The 17,410-nt window shown below is 46.4% G+C and overlaps 1 protein-coding gene across 46 annotated transcripts in view; it reads left to right on the forward strand.

Annotated features, from left to right (window-relative positions):
- rims2a (regulating synaptic membrane exocytosis 2a) overlaps positions 1-17,410 on the forward strand; it is a 110,064-nt gene that overhangs the window by 82,526 nt on the left and 10,128 nt on the right. For 40 of the 46 annotated variants that reach the window (XM_078095460.1, XM_078095463.1, XM_078095470.1 and 37 more), the window contains 4 exons: positions 5,056-5,156; positions 6,885-7,051; positions 7,597-7,821; positions 13,878-14,095. The exons of 4 other annotated variants lie outside the window; for them this stretch is intronic. In XM_078095460.1, coding sequence (XP_077951586.1) covers positions 5,056-5,156; positions 6,885-7,051; positions 7,597-7,821; positions 13,878-14,095 — 711 coding nt within the window. The remainder of the gene's footprint in view (positions 1-5,055; positions 5,157-6,884; positions 7,052-7,596; positions 7,822-13,877; positions 14,096-17,410) is intronic. 2 more of the 46 variants (XM_078095477.1, XM_078095479.1) reach the window with 1 other exon arrangement.

A 17,410-nucleotide genomic window follows, 5' to 3' on the forward strand; every position in this document is an offset into this window, starting at 1 on the left:
TCTAAACTGTGTTAAAGTTAACAATAGTGATTCATGCTGTTTTATAAAGATGATCTTAAGGGAGTGAGAACAACTTGTTTTTTAAATCTCCTCCAAAATAACTTTTTGAGGGCTGCTTTAAAAGGATTTTTTAATGGAGTAAACAATGTATACTGCAGAGGAAGAAAGGATGAACAGCCGTTTGTTCTTTGTGGACTCATGTAAAAGTTTGCACCTCTAAAATCTGAGCAACATTCTGCCAGAGTGATCTGTGAGGAGTTTTTTCGTGCTGTGCTTCACAGTTTGTGTGGATACTTTCTTTCTTCGCGCCTCACCGAAGTCAGACCTGGAAATTGGACAGTAGAATGTGGATGTTAGAATAATGCAAAGAAAGAAAAATTCTACAAGTAGTCTCTTTAATTGTTTGGAATGCGCCGGATTTTAAAAGAAGTTTTACATGAGTTTACCCAGGTCCGCCTCTGGGTGGCGTCCTTCAGCCTCCCTCTTTCTCTTGTGTGTGCGTGTGCTTTTGCAGTGCAGCATGGAGCTGATGATACGCGCACCGAGCATTTGTAAATGGATCTAGGTTCAGTTGTACAGCACGTACCATCACCCAAAACAAAGCCCGGAAACAGTGTCTTGGTGTGATGTCATGCTGAGCTCAATGCAGGGACGTCTGATGGGACTTGAGCTGCTGCGTTGCCTCTATCAGCCTCATCCTTGGCAACACGTCTCCACCTCCCTTTGAATTTGCCTGTCACGTCTCTCACAGACATGTGATGCCCACGTGATGTTGGCTTTGGCGGCTTCAAATGTAACTGATGTTCAACTGTTCTGTTTATAAAAAGCCAGAAGGAAACGGTTATTTTTATGAGCTTCCACTCGCTCTCGTCCTTGTAGTGTTTAAGTGCTCATAAGTCGGTATCTTCTGTCTCAGACCCTCCTTGTTTCTTCTCGTTTAAACCCTCTGGTCCTCTGTTGCTCTCTTTGTCTTTCCTCAATTTTTATGTATCCTGGAACGGCTGACGGGCCACAACGTTCTATTCCAGCGTGACCACACCGACGCTTCTTTATCGACACTCGCAGCCATCTGTCGGCCGGTTGAGGCTCCTCAACGTCGACTGTGTGCGAGGGGGCAGTTTTAATTACACCCTCCACCTTGATCTTATTATTCACTAGAAGTTCTTCATAGCAGGTTAATCTGTCTCTGGTTCTGCAGCAGAACAAAATGCCTCGGACTGAATTATGAGCAAGAGATGAAGAAAGGAAGCTTGTTGCAGCTGGTGGCGTTTATTGGTGAAGAGATCCACTTGTCTGATAATTATTGTAACCAAGGAACCAAGATTCGTATATTTAGGATGGTGTTCTATATATTAGGAGCAAACGTTACCATTGAATGTCTGTAAGAATAACAGCATATTCTCTATGTACATCTCAATGATGTGGACCATGAGTTCCGTTTTAATATATTTTTGTTTTTTTGTTTGTTATTGTAGTAAGATTTCTTTTTAAGAATTCATTTACTGAGATTGCTTTGAGCTATAAAAAAGATTTACCTTGGACACCAGCTTAAAGGACGCCTGGCATAAAATGTGAGAAAAAAAGTGTGTCCTTTATAATTTAAGAATATTTACTACGGCAATCTAGCTCATTTTCAGCCCTGGTAACACTGCATTTACTATCGTGGGACTGTAAGTACATCATACATACATCCTCCATGAATTAACCATTTGTTAGTGTTTGCAACAGTCAGGCTAGCATACGAGATGCTAATAGCAAACAGTATCAACCGACAGACCCCCTCCCACACGCAGTCCTTTTGGTTATTCTCTCCCGCGTCACATGTCGCTCTCTTATGCCAATGGCTCCACCACGGAGAAAGGCGTAGAAAAAGTCCGTTGCCCTCTCGATTATCATTTGACTCCCTAATGAGACGGTGTTAGCTGCCACAAAGAGATGAAAGCCAGCGAGGCAGATGTCTCACATTGTCTTTTTTAAATGCATGTGACACTTCATTATTCACCCTAATGGAGTACTAATTGAGCTAGATGTGCAAATTCTGTGTGAGGGGTTATGAAGATGAAGTCTGATCACAGTGGGCTCCTTTCTACCCCCCCCAGCTGTCGCTGAAGGTTTCCTCGGGTTCAGACTCCTGGACGGAGATCAGACAGGAAGGGTGAACAGGAACGCCATTGGTGGCCAGCGGAGGGAGGGAGGGAGGGGGGGGGGGGCTGCTTACACAATATTACAATATTGCAGGATCTCAGCGGCAGGCGGAGGGGGGAGGAGGGGGGAGTGACCCGGAGAGGTGGGGGAAATGTAACTTGAAGTTACAGAGATGCCTCAAAGCCGGCGTGACCTGCTTCTGAGACGGATACTGTAGCCGGCGCCGGCAGGCCAGCGCTCGTGGGCGACTCGGCTCGGGTCACGTCTGCATCTTGAACGTCATGTCTTCACGTTTCCCGCTGAACCCTCGTGAGGCCGTCGCCTCTCTTTCGTGCGCCCGCCGCTCCGTGCTTTCCGTTTCTGTTGTATTCTTTTTTTTTCTTCTTCTATTTTTCTTTCATGTTATTTTTCCAGGCTGTCTCCCCACGGTTGCCCCATGCAGACTCAAGTGACATCCACTTCTCCCTCCCCCTCCTCCCCCTCCTCCCCACCCACCCCCAGAAGTAACACATGTCTTTACCGTTTCAGCTCTTTTCCCTTTTAAAGCACAGAAGCTTCCCAACCGCCCCGTCCCCACCCCGATCTCTAATAACCAAACTCTTAGCCTCTACCTCAGCCTCTCCTGACTCCTCACCGCGCCCATGGTGGACTTTGTGTGTTCTTGGTGTGCGCTATGATTTTGTTTGTTTGTTCTGTTGTTGTCCTTTTTGTTGTTGTCGTGTCGTACTGTTGTTGTGTCGTGTCCCTCCTCTCCCACCTTACTCTGACCCCACAAACCTGTCACACCCGGCGACCACGGCGATGGGGTCGCCCTCCCTCCCTCCCTCCCTCCCTCCCTCTTCTCCTCTGCCACCAACCCTCCCCCCTCCCTTACCCCCTCGTGCATCCTCTCACATCCATCTTCCTTTCCTCCGTCTGTGTCTGTCCATTCTGTGATGTGATCCCAGAAGACACGGACTCACCAGGTTGGACGAACTCAGGTCTGTCCCTTCCTCTTCCTCTTCTTCTTCTTCCTCTTCTTTCTTTTCTAACAGCCTCCTATTCTTCTTCTCCTTCTTCTCCTCCTTCTTCTTTTCCTACTTTTTACTCACTCTCAACGTCTTCCCTGCTTGCCCTCCCCCTCCCACCTTCCCTCATTCATCTCCCCGCTTTGCTCGCCTTCATCCTCGCCTTCATCCTCTTGTCCTCTTACTTGTTCTGCACATGATGCTTCTGGCTTCTGTCATTTGAGTTCATTTGGCTGTGGATGGGCTGTGTGGCTGTCGCGGTCATGTGCTTTCATTGCTGCAGGTGTGACCATCAAACAGGCAGAAATCAAACTGCGACCCCCCCCACACCCATCCAGTCTGTGGACACACTCACACACACAGTCTTTAAGGCGTGGGGGGCACCGCGGGGGACCTCAGGACAATGAATATCAGAAATGCTTCATTAATGCTAAATTACTAATGTGCAGTTGCTCCTATTCCTGGATATATGTGTGTGTTTATATATAGAAGAGAAATCATATAAATAAATATAATAACATAATATATAGGTATGTAAAAATGTGTGATTCATCCTGCAATATAATGAAACTGTAGGAATATAAATAAGAAATATACAAACTACATTATATAACATTATAAATTATTATATTGAAAAAAAGTGATTAAGTGAAAATATTAAGAGCAAATATCATATAGACACATTACATTAATCAAATGAACAGGCAAAAGAAGGGATGCCTGAGCTTAAATACAGTTTAGCCATGACAATATCATTTTCAAATGTTGGTACTGATAATCGTACGGAACCATTTGTTTGTGAGGAGGTACGGGCCAGATTGGAATTGTGCCACTTGTGATGTTCTAGGAATATATAAACCAATAGGTCTTCAGTTATCTGGTTCTCAAAGCACATTTGCTTTGAGAGGAAACAATGCCTTGTTCTCTTGACAGAATCAGGGTGACGTGTGTTACGCGCAGCTAAACAGCAGCATTAACGCACTATTAGTGACGTTCATCAATGGATCAAGAGAGGAAAATGAACTCTATTCCAAAGGGAAAACAAATTCCCTTTGCCTTACACATCGCTCCCATTTGATGTCACCTCCCTTTTTTCTGCGTGTGCATGTTTGTACGTGACGCTACACGCTTACTGTATGTGCGCATGGCACATTCATCACGCTCACCTTCATCATTACCATTAAATGACACAAAGGCAGAGAGCGAGTGGAGAGAACGGAGATGCAGACGCAGCAGGAAAGTGCCGACACGTAGCAGTTTCAGCAGAAAGTGTTTTGTTGTGAGGTTTTCGTTTCAGGCGGTTTATTTTCTTTTCAGTTACGTGAAATGGGCACAGTTTGTACACAACGGCATTATTACCTCCCGGCAGAACAAGGTTAAGCTTCTGTATTGATCACGGCTTGATCTTTGTTCAATGCAAATTGTGCTTGCACCGACACAAAACCGAGCACAGCGCTAAAATTGAATTTGGGAGGAGATGAGAGGGAATAACAAGATGATGTGAGGATTTTACAAAGCCGTAAATTGAGAAAAAAGATACTGCGAGCCTTTGAGCTGAGAGGGATGTGCTGCCTCATGTATAGTGTGTCCCAATGTGGACTGGAAGTCAAACATTTGAGCCTTAGTGTCCAAAGCTTTTATAATATACTATTGTTCCTTCAATTTAAATGACAATCGGTCCCAGATGCGCCTGTTCAGTTTTTTCAGTTTGTGTTTGTGTTCAAACAGTCGACCATTCAGCTTTGTCCCATTAGACCCGTCCTCGTCATAGCTCATGGCTCACCGCTCGGCAAGAAGCTCGTCTCTCACCGTCGGGCCTCGCTCGCGGCGAAGGCCCCCACCTGACCGTCCACCCCCCCCCCCCCTCCCCCCCCCCCCCTCCCCCCGTCTCTGTGCTGCTTAGGTATGGACATGGAGGAGAGGACCAGGCAGATGAAGCTGAAGATGAACAAGTACAAGCAGGGAGCGGGCTCCGACCCCCGACTGGAGCAGGACTACCACAAGGTCAGAGCACGTCCTCACCAACACGCAGGCACCCACAGCACGCCGGCCGCGTGCCACACCGTGCACGCGGTCAAGCATGTGCACATGCACATATCAACGTTGCACATTGATGGTTGCGTAGTGTACGAGCACACACTGACCAAGTCACTCAAAAACACTAAAACGCTCAAAGGTCAAGGGACTACTAAAGTCGTTTCAATGTTGTGGTTTTCTGAAGCGCCATTTCATCCAAATGACAAAAAAAGAAAAATGGGTCGATCGCATCAAAATGGGTCGATGCACGCAAGGGGCTCTTGCGTCTGCGTGTCCTTGCGTCTCTCTGAGAACGCAGAAGCACAAACCAGGCTTAAATCAACACTTTAGGAATACGTAACCCTGAAAAGGTCCTCTTCAGTTACGTACCACATGTGACCTTGGCTCCGCAAAGGAAGCCTAGTAAATCCTTGATGAATCGAACCAAATGGAGGCTGGTATAAAGTTTCCTGGCAGACGCGCTACTTGCGCGTGACAAATATCCTTCATCAGCGCTTCGAGTCATAAAACAAAAGTGGATACCTCTCGAGCTCGGCACGTTAAACCCAAACTGTCTGTGGACGGATACAAGCAAAATATGCTTTCTCCTCGTCGGATGAACTGAGCCTTAAGCCCTTTGTTGTAAATTGGAGGAATGTGACAGTGAGTGTGCGCAGAGTCGAGTGTTTACTGCTCCGCTGCGGAGAGGTCGGGCCCGGTGTTCCCGCTGCGAGCTGGGCCGAGCCGTACCAGACCCAGGCTCCCTGCCCGCCTCTCCTTTTAAGTCTTTAGAATGAAAACGCAGCGTTTGGGGGGCAGTCAATGTGTTGGCTGGGACTCTGTAGAAAGCAGATGAAATTATGAGGCGTCTGCTTTTCTGCCAAACATCATCCCCCTTGGAAGCGCCAGGGACAAAACAAAACTTACGCTGTCATTAAACAGGACGGGAGCGTTTGCGATAGGAAACACTTAGTGTGACGCTCGGTCCAGGTTCTCCGAACGTAAACAACCCACAGAAAGTACACAAAGGATCATTGTAGACACACACACAGTTCAGCAGTATTTCGTGAACCAGGGTGATGCAAATTCATCGTTCCAGCTTCCAAGGAAGCCTCTTAGTAAAGCCAGTGTCCTCCATCATGTATCGCTGCCCCAAGTCCTTTTGTAACGGACACGTTACCATCAGCAAGACGTACTTCATTCAAAGGATTTATTCCTGTATTTGGTCTTATTAGAGCAAAAAGTAATGGCTTTACTTCATATAAGTGTTTGAGGCTGGATTACTATCCGAGGACAACTGGGACAAAGACCAAGTGGTTGTAAGTGATAGTAAATGCAAATATGACTGAATGAATCGGCAGCTCTGTGACTGATACTTTGCTCACATGGTTTGTAAATGAAGCGCTTTAAAGGGAACGAGCCAGAACACCTGGTTCATATTTAGATAATCATATGCTTTTATGACAGATACATTAAATAATCACCTGTGAAAAGTAGCACCAAATGGAAAGACTGTTAAACGTGCACACTGTCACACAAGGGTGATATTCTGAGCATAATATGAAACACTATTAAAGACAGGCCCAAATGATCATGATCATACGTCTGTGTTCCCGGATGCTTCATCTGACAATGAGCACCTTTGAGGAGCCTGGACGTTGTTGGTAAGATGATTCTATGTTGTGAGACGTCACCATACCACTGTCCTCTCTGCAGCGCTCGGGAAGGGATCCACGGGCCTCAGATAACCTGTCGGCCAAGTCGTCGGACAGTGATGTAAGCGACGTGTCCGCTGTGTCGAGAACCAGCAGTGCCTCTCGGTTCAGCAGCACGAGCTACATGTCTGTCCAATCAGAGAGGCCGCAAGGAAACCGCAAAATCCGGTAGGACAGTGAACCCGTCTCCCCCCTTAAACTCATCCAGCTGTTACCAGGAATGGACAAATCCCCCCTCGGCTGTGAACATGTCTTTGCATACACGTTGCCACGTCCAGATGTTTTCAGCGCTGAAATAGTTTGCACGCGGTTAAACGTAAAGGGGGAAATGCACCGCGGGTCATTTTCTCTGTGGTGAGTTCGGGTTTGGCTCCGTTTTAGAGCAAATATCTGGAACCAAACGGTTGAACTCATTGGGGCTGTAAGGGGGAAGTTTGTCCATATCTGGCGACACACACGCTGGAACATGAAACACATACCCTTTCTTCGAATGTTGTTTCATATCAACCCCCCCCAAAAAAGAGATAAATCATTTGCATGGAGTTTGCTGTAAGTCTGCGTTCCTGTTTTCTGTTATTCTGACACTCGATGTGGGCTGCACTCGCTCTCTGTGTTTGTCTTTCTCTCTCGTATTGTTGACAATATTCATGCTTTGTGTGGTTTTTCTTTCTGCTTTGCATGTGCCGCTCTGTTGCTTCCGTCCCCGTCTGCAGCCGGTTGCGATCGAGGAGCCAGTCTCGGGAAAGGGACGCGCAGTTGGGAGAAGTAGAGGAGGAGGAGGCGGGGGTGGGGGGAGGAGGGCTGGAGGGGAGGAGGGCGGGTAAAGAGGGGAGATCGAAGGGAGGACGGGAGGTAGACACAGGCGAGGAGCATCGGGAGGATTTGGTGGAGAAGGAAGAGGACTCGCACCAGAGGAGTATCTCAGAGACTGACCTCAGGTAACGCGTGCGCGTCAGCCTCTAACCGTAGACTCCTACTAACAAGACCCGTAGACCCGTAGACCCGTAGACCTGTAGACCCTTAGACCTGTAGACCCTTAGACCCGCTGACCCGTAGACCCGCTGACCATGCACAAAGCAGTATGGTGACTGTCCTCCACACTTCAACCATGACAACGGTTGCCCTGTCAACCAAAACTAAACAGTTTGAGGAACTATGAAGCCTTCAGACAGGTTCAGATTCATTGGCAGAGATTTTAGGATAACGTCTGCAGGAATACAGCACATATGTACAGGATATATTATATGATTCCTGGTTGGGAGAGAAAGCATAAGATTAAGAAAGTTAAATTACTTGTATCAGTGTTTGTACTGTATTGACCTGTGTCATGTAGGAAGGAATATGGAAATTGATTCTTTTATTCACCGCTGACAGGACACATGACAATTGATGGAAGTTATGGGATCTTTGTTCCCCCAATCTCCAAATGAACTTCGACAATGTCGGTTTGAAAAAACAATATCGTGGTTACTCAGACTAATCCACAAAGGCAAAAGATGATATCAAAGAATATCTTCCAAATTTGGTTAAAATAATTTATTGTATTTAAATTCTCAGAACCAGATTTCTGAAAACCTCTGCGAATGAGACGGAAGCCGCATGTCTGCATGGAAAGATAAGGTTTAATTAGGAGAAAAGGAAACATACCGGGTGTGAGACACTTGGACAAACTCTGCTTAGGATGCAGTTAGCTGAAACACAAAAATTTAGTATTTCACCATGAAACGATATGGTCGTATTCCATTGTAGCAATGACACGCACATGACCGAATGTATGAAAAATACTAAACTAATCACTTTTCATTGTAATGAAAGTAAAAATATATTTAACACGAAGCTATTTAATCGGCCACAAGAGAGTTGGTTTCATCTCTGAAGACGACTAGCAGGCATACAAAGTATGTCAAGAGCAAATCCAAGAGCAAGCTGATTGAGAAGCCCACAGCAGGATTGAAGCTCAGCTTGCACTGCTAATAAGATGTCTTCACTATCAAATCACATTCACAGCAGGATCCGAGTGAGAGCCTCTTCCCCGCATTAGCACTGTTAGCACTTAGCACTTAGTGTGTGCTTCGACTTGAGAGAAAACACATTAAGATAAAAGCTGTAGCCTCTTATGAGCGATTAACACTGCACCAGTGTGTACCGACCGATTAAGAAAACGCACGCGTCAGACGCCCTCAGCAGAGAAAGCTTTACAGGTTCCTCACCTACACGCGTGCTATAAGAAGGCGCACAAGTCCTGAGCGGTTGCAGCGATTGCGGCTGCAGTCTGGAGTCGCTTCTCTGTCGGTGCTGCTCAGCGCTTGGATGCTGCGTCGGTGTTTTCCTGTTTCCATGTGTCCCTCTGCGCCTGCAACTCGTCTCCCCCAAACTCCCACATTCCCCCAGCTTCTCCTCGACATGCCAAGAACATTTCTCTCCCTTTCTCTGTCTCTCTCTCTCTCCACAACTTTCATACCTACACTGTCAACCAGCAATCCAAAGACTTTGATCAAGAGGGAGTGGAATCTTTAAATTGTGAAGAAACATTCTGATCCATTTATTCTAAACTCGAACATCGTCTTCCTCTTTGACGGAAAGTGAGCTGCGTGCTGAGCTCTTTTCTGTGTGATTAGCCCCGAATGCATCATGACAGCTAGAGTGTAATTCTACAACACATCATCTTTTCTGGTTCGCCCCAGTTTGGATGAATACGCACTGTGCAAAGTACTGCAGTGCACGAGGGCAGCAGCAGAACATATTTTATACACCTAAAATATCTGTATATTCGTTCATGCTCATGCTTTTTTATATTTAATTAAATATATATTATTAATTTAATTAAATAAGCAGGAGATAAATCATTCTCTTTAAAGGAGACTTTTGTGAAATACCGAGGAGGCTTTAAACAACTGAACATTTGCAACTATCTAATATCGTCAATTCATAATCTGCAAATAAAATGCTATTATGACGGCAGTGTCATTGACAAACTTATGAATTTTACCAACGAAAAAAATTAATCTGCAGATTACTTGATCATCTTACAAAACGTTACCGTCTACATGCCTGCCATGTTGTGACGGTGGGCCTCTGAATATTTGAGCTAATAAAACCTCATTTGCATGAAACAGAATACGATTCTCAGCAGAGACGGGAGGTTGTCTCCTCTCAACCTCATGAGCTCAGCGGTGGGAAGCGTTCTGCACGCAGCTGACCTGTGTTTTCCACGGGCTTTTTTCCTGAACTCTGCCACTGACCACGCTGCAACCAGCAGAGGCCTGAGCCTCAGTGAGCCTACAGGTCGACACCCTGTAAATACTGACAGTAGACTGTGTGTCCTCAGTCCTATGGAGGAGTCAGGAAGTAGCTGTGCAATGCTTGAGTTGCTGCCTGCTCTCATGCTCACCGACGCGTGAAAGCAACGAAGCGGTTTGATTCGGCAGGAACGCGTCGCCACGAGCTCCATTTATTTATGACTCATCGCCTGCGTGTTGAGGTCACAGTGCAAGCGTGCATCTGCTGCACATTAAAAAAAAAAAGGCCGCTTCGCGCTGCCACGGCTGCTAAACCAAAGTGAGTGAGGCCAACGCTCAGACACACGCGCCTCTGAACTGCGGCCGCCTTCAGGATGCGAGGAGCTTTCCGTCAGCGCTTTTTAAATCCCACGTAACCTCTGCCCTTCCACGTCTCTTTCACGCAGGATGTCTTAGCCTGGCCACTGGCCCATTGGTGTGAGGGAGGATAGAGACCAGTGTTCTGATGGCCAGAGGCTAATCGGTACTAAAGAGGAAGGGAGGGCCTGTTAACTTTAAGCGCCTCAGCAATCAACAGCAGCTCGCCTAATGAGAGGCAGGAACTGTACCTTCCTCCGTGCTCGACGATAGCGTTTCCCTATGAGTTGTGTTCACAGCCAGACGCTCCGGCTGGGGCACTGTTGCCATGGTAACGTTTTTTTTTTTTTGCTTCACCTTACAAGGAAGCAGTGATCCTCTGTGTGAAAGGGGATGAGTGTGGGAGGACGACGCAGCTCGCATGACTTTACGTTCAATTGCTTTTATGATCCAGCCGTCAAAACGGTGGGTTGGTTTCAGCCCAGTTGGTTGAATGAACTGGCCCTTTAGTCATATATTTGGGTTTGCAGAAATATTGACCAAGCTAAAAGTACACAACAGCATTTGGTAGTGATGCATTTTAGTTTGGCTGATATTTATTCAGTTTTTAACTGACGATAAATATGATTGATTTTATGTTCTCTTACATTCAGACAAAAATCGGTCCCCATTTCCTCGAGACAAAGACATTCCCGGGTTTTGTTTTGCCTTGGGAACATCTTGGCCTAGATAAGAATGCACGGTGAGCAATCTGCATGAGGAACACTATGTTCTTTGAGCTGAGGTCGAAAATCAGAAATCCCCCCTGAGGGTTCCTGTTTTCAGACAGCGCCCAGAGTCCAAGACCTGCTCAGATAGAAGAGATACAGTGATGTCTGTCTGAGGAACAGTGACGAGGGGCTGGCCTGCATACTGTACATGTACATCGTAAATCAGTATAACCATGCGTTAACAGTTTTTAGATCAGATTAGGAAAAGGAAATACTGCTTGTGGAGAAATGTGTATTTTAAAAGTGTCCAAGAGGGATTATTTTCCTTTAAGGGGAATTAAAAATACCTACAGGATATCTTGCAGAAATATTTTTAAATATTTTGTCCATAAAAACTGTGTGACTAGAATGTGTTATCCAGTGTCCAGTTTACTTTTTTATTATAGAACACCCTGCAAGATGAATATCCTTTTGAAAGGGTCTGTGTGTCCGTCCAGTTGAACCTCATCGTTTGCAGAAGCCGGGTGCCACTACATTGACCTCAGCAGAAGAAGCAGCATCATCGCCTGCCCTGCGTCGACCAGACAAGATGCAGCCTCGAGAGCGCAGCTTAGAAAGTCACCTGTACGCGCTGTGAGAAGTCGCTTGAAGTCTGCTTCAAAGCCTCTGGCCTGCATTAACTGATCAAAGGCACTAATCCCCCAATAAGCATTGAATATTTATGCATTAAAGTACAGACTGATCCATAACAGAGCCCACTGGCATCACAAACTGGCATAAACAAAAGGCTTCATACCGCCGGCTGAGGCACGAGGCCCTTTTACAGCATATCTGACCCATTTCACCACCAGCCGCAGTCAGACGCATAAACAAGGAGGCTCGCGTGGCAGTGCAAAGCGGCCTTGTCGGCAGCAAGACGAATGGTATAAGCAAACAGTTCTGTGTTGTCCTGAAAGATTAAGTGGAAAGTATAATTTATGATCCAACTCGTTGAAAGCGAGATGGAGGCTCCTTTCTCTCTCCTTCAAGCTTAAAGCCACAGAGAACCAGGCTGTGAATACTGGGTCGAACTGAAGCATCACTCACCTTCAATGTCAACCTAATGCAACACGACCGTCTGCACTTGAAATCCTATTACAATGCCAGACATGCTCTTGATCAAATACTGATCATTTTCTTAATTCAGTTACAATGGAGTCAAACACTGATGTCTAATGAATGAAAGAGCAGGATCTGAAGGAGCCTAATTGAAGTAATTGATGGAGTCAATTGTCGAACTGCATCGATTCTTCCCCCGTTTTAGTCGGCGTGTCTCTCCATAAGTTTCCTTTGTGAGACAGTTACATTGCAGAGGTCAGACACTTTAATTAATGAGCAGTAGCCGCAGGCCGCTACACGAAACCTATCCCATTAAGGATGCAGAGCCCCTGATACAGAATGTAATTTGTCTCTTCAAGATAATATTACGGGCAGAGCTAAAATAAGACTCTAATTTAGACTCTGGCCTATTTCCATTCAAATGGGAAGGGCTGGAGAATAATGCTGATGACAGACAATGTGTGTGTTAACGTGCGAAGCAAGAGAGGTCCAAATGTGAAATGTGAATTTCTAATCATCTCTTATTGTACGTGCATTAGCCAATAGTTCAATGTAAAACATACACACTAAGTCATCTTCATGCTTGCATTTAAACTATTGGAAAGGAAATAAATGGTAATGTTTCTATAAAAAATACACAGCAGGGAATAAGACAATCAATGCACAGTTCATTATTAGCTGTTCTGGAGCCCTCGATCATGTGATCAGCAGAGGAAGTTTATAAAGACATGTAAATCTATCTGAGATCTTCGAGGGTGTGCTGTCCATGTCGCCGTTAAAGTTGAGATTCAAGGCCAAAGGGACCTTGTGTGTCCCTGTTTTCTTTCTTTGTGCACTAATACAGTGGTTTCATTACACCCCACTGACCTACAGGTGGCGGTAATGTGTCGAAAAACACAGCACTGCAATGGCAGTGAAGAAGAAGACTGACCGCTACATCGTTAGCGATCCTGTTATCTTCCATCATGTCTCACAGTTAGAAGTTCATTTTCAGTATCAACACGTCATTTAAAAGTAACTCTAATGCTGAGTGCAGTAGTTGTACAACATAAAACATCTGCCACCAGAATTATACAACTGAAATATCAAGTCAGAACAACACAACCAAAGCAAACATCAGGTGCTTGTAGAGCACGCACATAACGCGGCACCAATCATAGACCCTACGGGCCGGATGAGGTCAATTCAAAAAGCTTGTAACGGTCAATGGGGTCACGTGTGGTTTCAAGGGTTCACTCACTAGCCAATTGTTTGTGTTTGAATGCAACACAAGGCAACTTGCGTCAGTGCACAACTATTTAAAGGCTCTTTCGTGGTTCACTGCACGAACAATCGTTCTACAACACAAACTCCATCAGACACTAAACTCTGCTGCACTGTGAGTCATGGACACCTGTAGCTGATCTCTCTCCTCCTCCCCCTTTCCACCCCACGCCTCCTCATCTCCCGCTCTCTCCTCCTCATCCTCTCCTGCGGTCCTCTCTGTGTCCTTGCCTGCAAACCCCCCCCCCCCCCCCCCCCCCTCTGACCCCACCCTATCCTGTCAATGGTGGTGGCTGACAGTGACTTTGCATCCAAAATGAAAAACAGGCAGATGGGCTCGTCGGGCGGCGTGAACATGACCAAGAGCACAAGCGTCAGCGGCGACATGTGTAACCTGGAGAAGACGGACGGCAGCCAGTCGGACACGGCGGTCGGCACGGTAGGCACCGACGACAAGAAGAGGCGCTCCAGCATTGGTGCCAAAATGCAGGCCATGGTCGGCATGTCGCGCAAGAGCCGGAGCACCTCTCAGCTCAGCCAAACAGGTATGTGTGTTTCCCGTGCGCGTGTGTGTTCATATGTGCATCTGTCCTGCGGCCTCTTGTTGTGTCTGTGTGGTTCCCCAACTGTTGTGTGTTCTGTTCTAATTCAGCCATTCCTCTCCGGTGTTACTTTTCCTCCTTTTTTTCTTTCTCAAAGGGCTTTGGACTCCGCGCGGCGCTTTGAGGAGTCAGCAGGACTTTTCTTATACCCTTTTTCTTTCTTTCATTTAGGTGAAAGCTCGCGTGGAAATTCCTCTCTCTGTCTTTCTGCCTCGGTTGTTTCCTTATCACACCACTGGAGTTGTGTATTCATGCAAAACGCGGATGATCTCGGGGGTCACCTTTGTTTCACCAGTGTCATGTTGTGAAACACTACCTCATACAGTAGTTGTGTGCGGGCGCGTTATTGTTCCTGAGTGTGAGAGTGTGTTCCCGTTACACACCAGAACTAGAGAGTTGTGTTGCTGTTTTCAAACCCATACTGCTTTTGCTGAAAGCACTGCATGTATATATTTTCCAGCAGCATATTACAGACAAATTGCATAGAAACCTACATTTCTTTCCTTTAAAAAAACACTGAATAACCCTTTTGAGAGGGGTTGATTAACTGGTGCCAGACGGTGGGAAAAGGCAGCAGGTGGCGTGCGGTGACCTCGTGTCCGTTCATAAAGTGAGGTCAGTGGGTTGGCCGCGGCTCCCCGGTGTCCTCCTGAGCATCGAGGGCCTTTTCATCCCGTCTGGTCGACCCTCAGGTGGTCGAGAATCAATTCCACCCCTCAGTGATCTCTGTCCGGACGACGACGGGTCGTCCTTCAATCAGAGGGTCGGCGGTTTGATCCCCGCTCACTAGTGTCTGTGTCCATGTGTCCCTGGGCAGGACACGTAACCGCAGACTGCCCGCGTGGCCGGTGGCTACGGACACACACGCACACACACACACACACACACACACACACACACACTCCTTTCCCATGCAGACGCAACACAAACCGAGCCGTCCCCAGAGATATTCATATTTCACGCCGTGCTTCTCGGTCTGTGTGAGCTCGCATCTGCTTTTTCTATATGTGAGATCTGTATTTTGTTATCTCGTGCCCTCCTCTGTTGTGCGTTGTCCTGAGAGGCTCGTGGCCCGCTTGAAGGGTGCATTCAAAGGATGGACCATTTCAGGACAGTTTGTGTGCGCTGCCAAGTGCTTGTGGGGGGGGAGGGGGGAGGAGAGGCGGGGGGGCGTTCAGCCAGGCAGCACGACTTTGGCTTTGACAAACACGGGTTAGTCAGATGGAATGGATGTGCTCCCAGGTGACCGGGCCTCACTAGTCTGTACAAAGTTTACAGGCAAAGATGTGAACCACTTTGGGAAATCATGAGCGTATCACGGTATCTGAATAACGACCGCGGTGTACGAGGAGTCGTAACGGTTTCCTTAATAAAGATTGCCATAACCATACATCTGTGACACGGCGTTATGTTTAAACTCACTACAAAGCTCCACTCAGCTGAAACCATAAAGTAACAATCAAATCTGGCAGGCTTATTGAAAACCCACCTGTGCATTCATTTGTGCAAATTTTCTGGCATTTTCCAGTTGATTGGCATCTGAAAACAATAAGCCTTTTTTCTTGTTTTCTCTGTATATTTATTCCAAAACATTTACTAACTAACAGTCGGGACTTTGTCATCCAAAAATATGCTGATGAAGATGTGTTAGTGTGAGTCATTATTGGCTGTGGTCCTGTCTTATGTTTGCTGCTATTGGGGCCTCATATAATACATTATTATTTTAGTATGGCCACACTTAATGCATATTAAAAAACCACTACAGATAGATGTGCATGGAGGGGGACTGTCAGTACAATGCATCCACCAGCATTCTAGCTGTAGTACCAGTCAGTAGTTTTGCCCCACGACGGCTTTTAAAAGACTCCCGATGTCCCAGCGTCAGCCTCCCGTTGTTGAGGATGGAGAGGTCCACATTCAATAGGCAAAAAAGAAGTAATCAGTGGGGAGGATGCGGCACAGTAGATGTAGTTTTTTGTCCCCCCCGGGTGCAGCCATGGGTAATCTAGCGTGCTTCTTCTTACAGCCTACTTTATTCTACCACAGTATGTGGACCAGATGTGCCACTCTTTTGCTTTAAATTGTCAAATTTACATAGAAGGATTCAATTTGTGCACATTTTGCTCAGAATGAAAGTCGCACTGGATGCTGTTTTATTGGCTCTAAAAGGGAGTTTAAATCACTGTCCTACTTTTTGCTTCTGAGGAAAGAGGGAACTGCTGGTGTTTGGTGCATGTGCTGTGCTGCAGCTGATACGGAGATAATAAAAATACACCTGAAAGCCGGCAGGTTCACTGTGTTCGATGATGAATATATAAGTCCACCAAGAGTATGTAGGCCACCTAACAGACGATGCCCAGAATAGCCAAATGTATACAAAAGAGCGAACAATGCTACACCACCCACTGTATAAGTGTCCTCCGTCAGGCTCTTTTGTATGTGTTGAAATAGCTGAACTTTGGGCTTTCAGCAGAGGTGATTTATCTTGTGAGTTAAATTGGGGACCTATATCAGCAGCCGCTCGGCTAGCCGAGGCTCCTAATTAATCTCCTAGGGGCCCCCGAGCAGACGCGGCGCTCACGGGATGATGATGTATGGAAGGAGCGCGGGTACGGCGGTGACGGAGGGTCACTGGTTTCTCCGCGTGCCGCCTCCTCCCTCATAGCCCCTCATAGCCCCTCATTCCCCGCTAACGGACATCGCTATCATGGACTTCCCATCTCGGCCGTTTTCCACACTTCACTGTACCTGCTGGGCTTCGTCTCTCACCACGGCCCTACAGCGTCTCTTCCCCTTTGTCTTCGTCTGTCTCCATGTCTTTTACAAAAGCTCTTTAGTGGACTCGTGTCTGTTAAACGATCTCAGACAAGCCGTCTGTTCCCTGACCTAAATATTTGTAAATAAACTGTAGTGGAGATTTCATACCTCTCAAACTATATAACTAGAACTTTCCTCAAAATCCAGGTCACGGATTCCTCCTCCTTGCGCCCGTTATTGTTCCTGTCTGATAGGCAACTTTGGACTTCAAATGGATTCAGCAAGAGAACATTCTTAAGCAAAAGAAAGGATAATTTATAGGCTGATTAGGGACATTTGACTATTTTCATAATTTCTTTGTGGTCCTTTCTGCTCAACTAAGAATGCCCCCTTTAAAAAGCCCACCGTTTTCTTTACCTGCTGTGCAGCTACAGCAGAACCTAAACACGCGAGGTCAGCATTAAACACAAGGAAGTTCAGAATAGCATCAGTTCCATAAAG

Source organism: Gasterosteus aculeatus, chromosome 20 (genome assembly GCF_964276395.1).
Source record: "Gasterosteus aculeatus chromosome 20, fGasAcu3.hap1.1, whole genome shotgun sequence".
NCBI lineage: Eukaryota > Metazoa > Chordata > Actinopteri > Perciformes > Gasterosteidae > Gasterosteus > Gasterosteus aculeatus.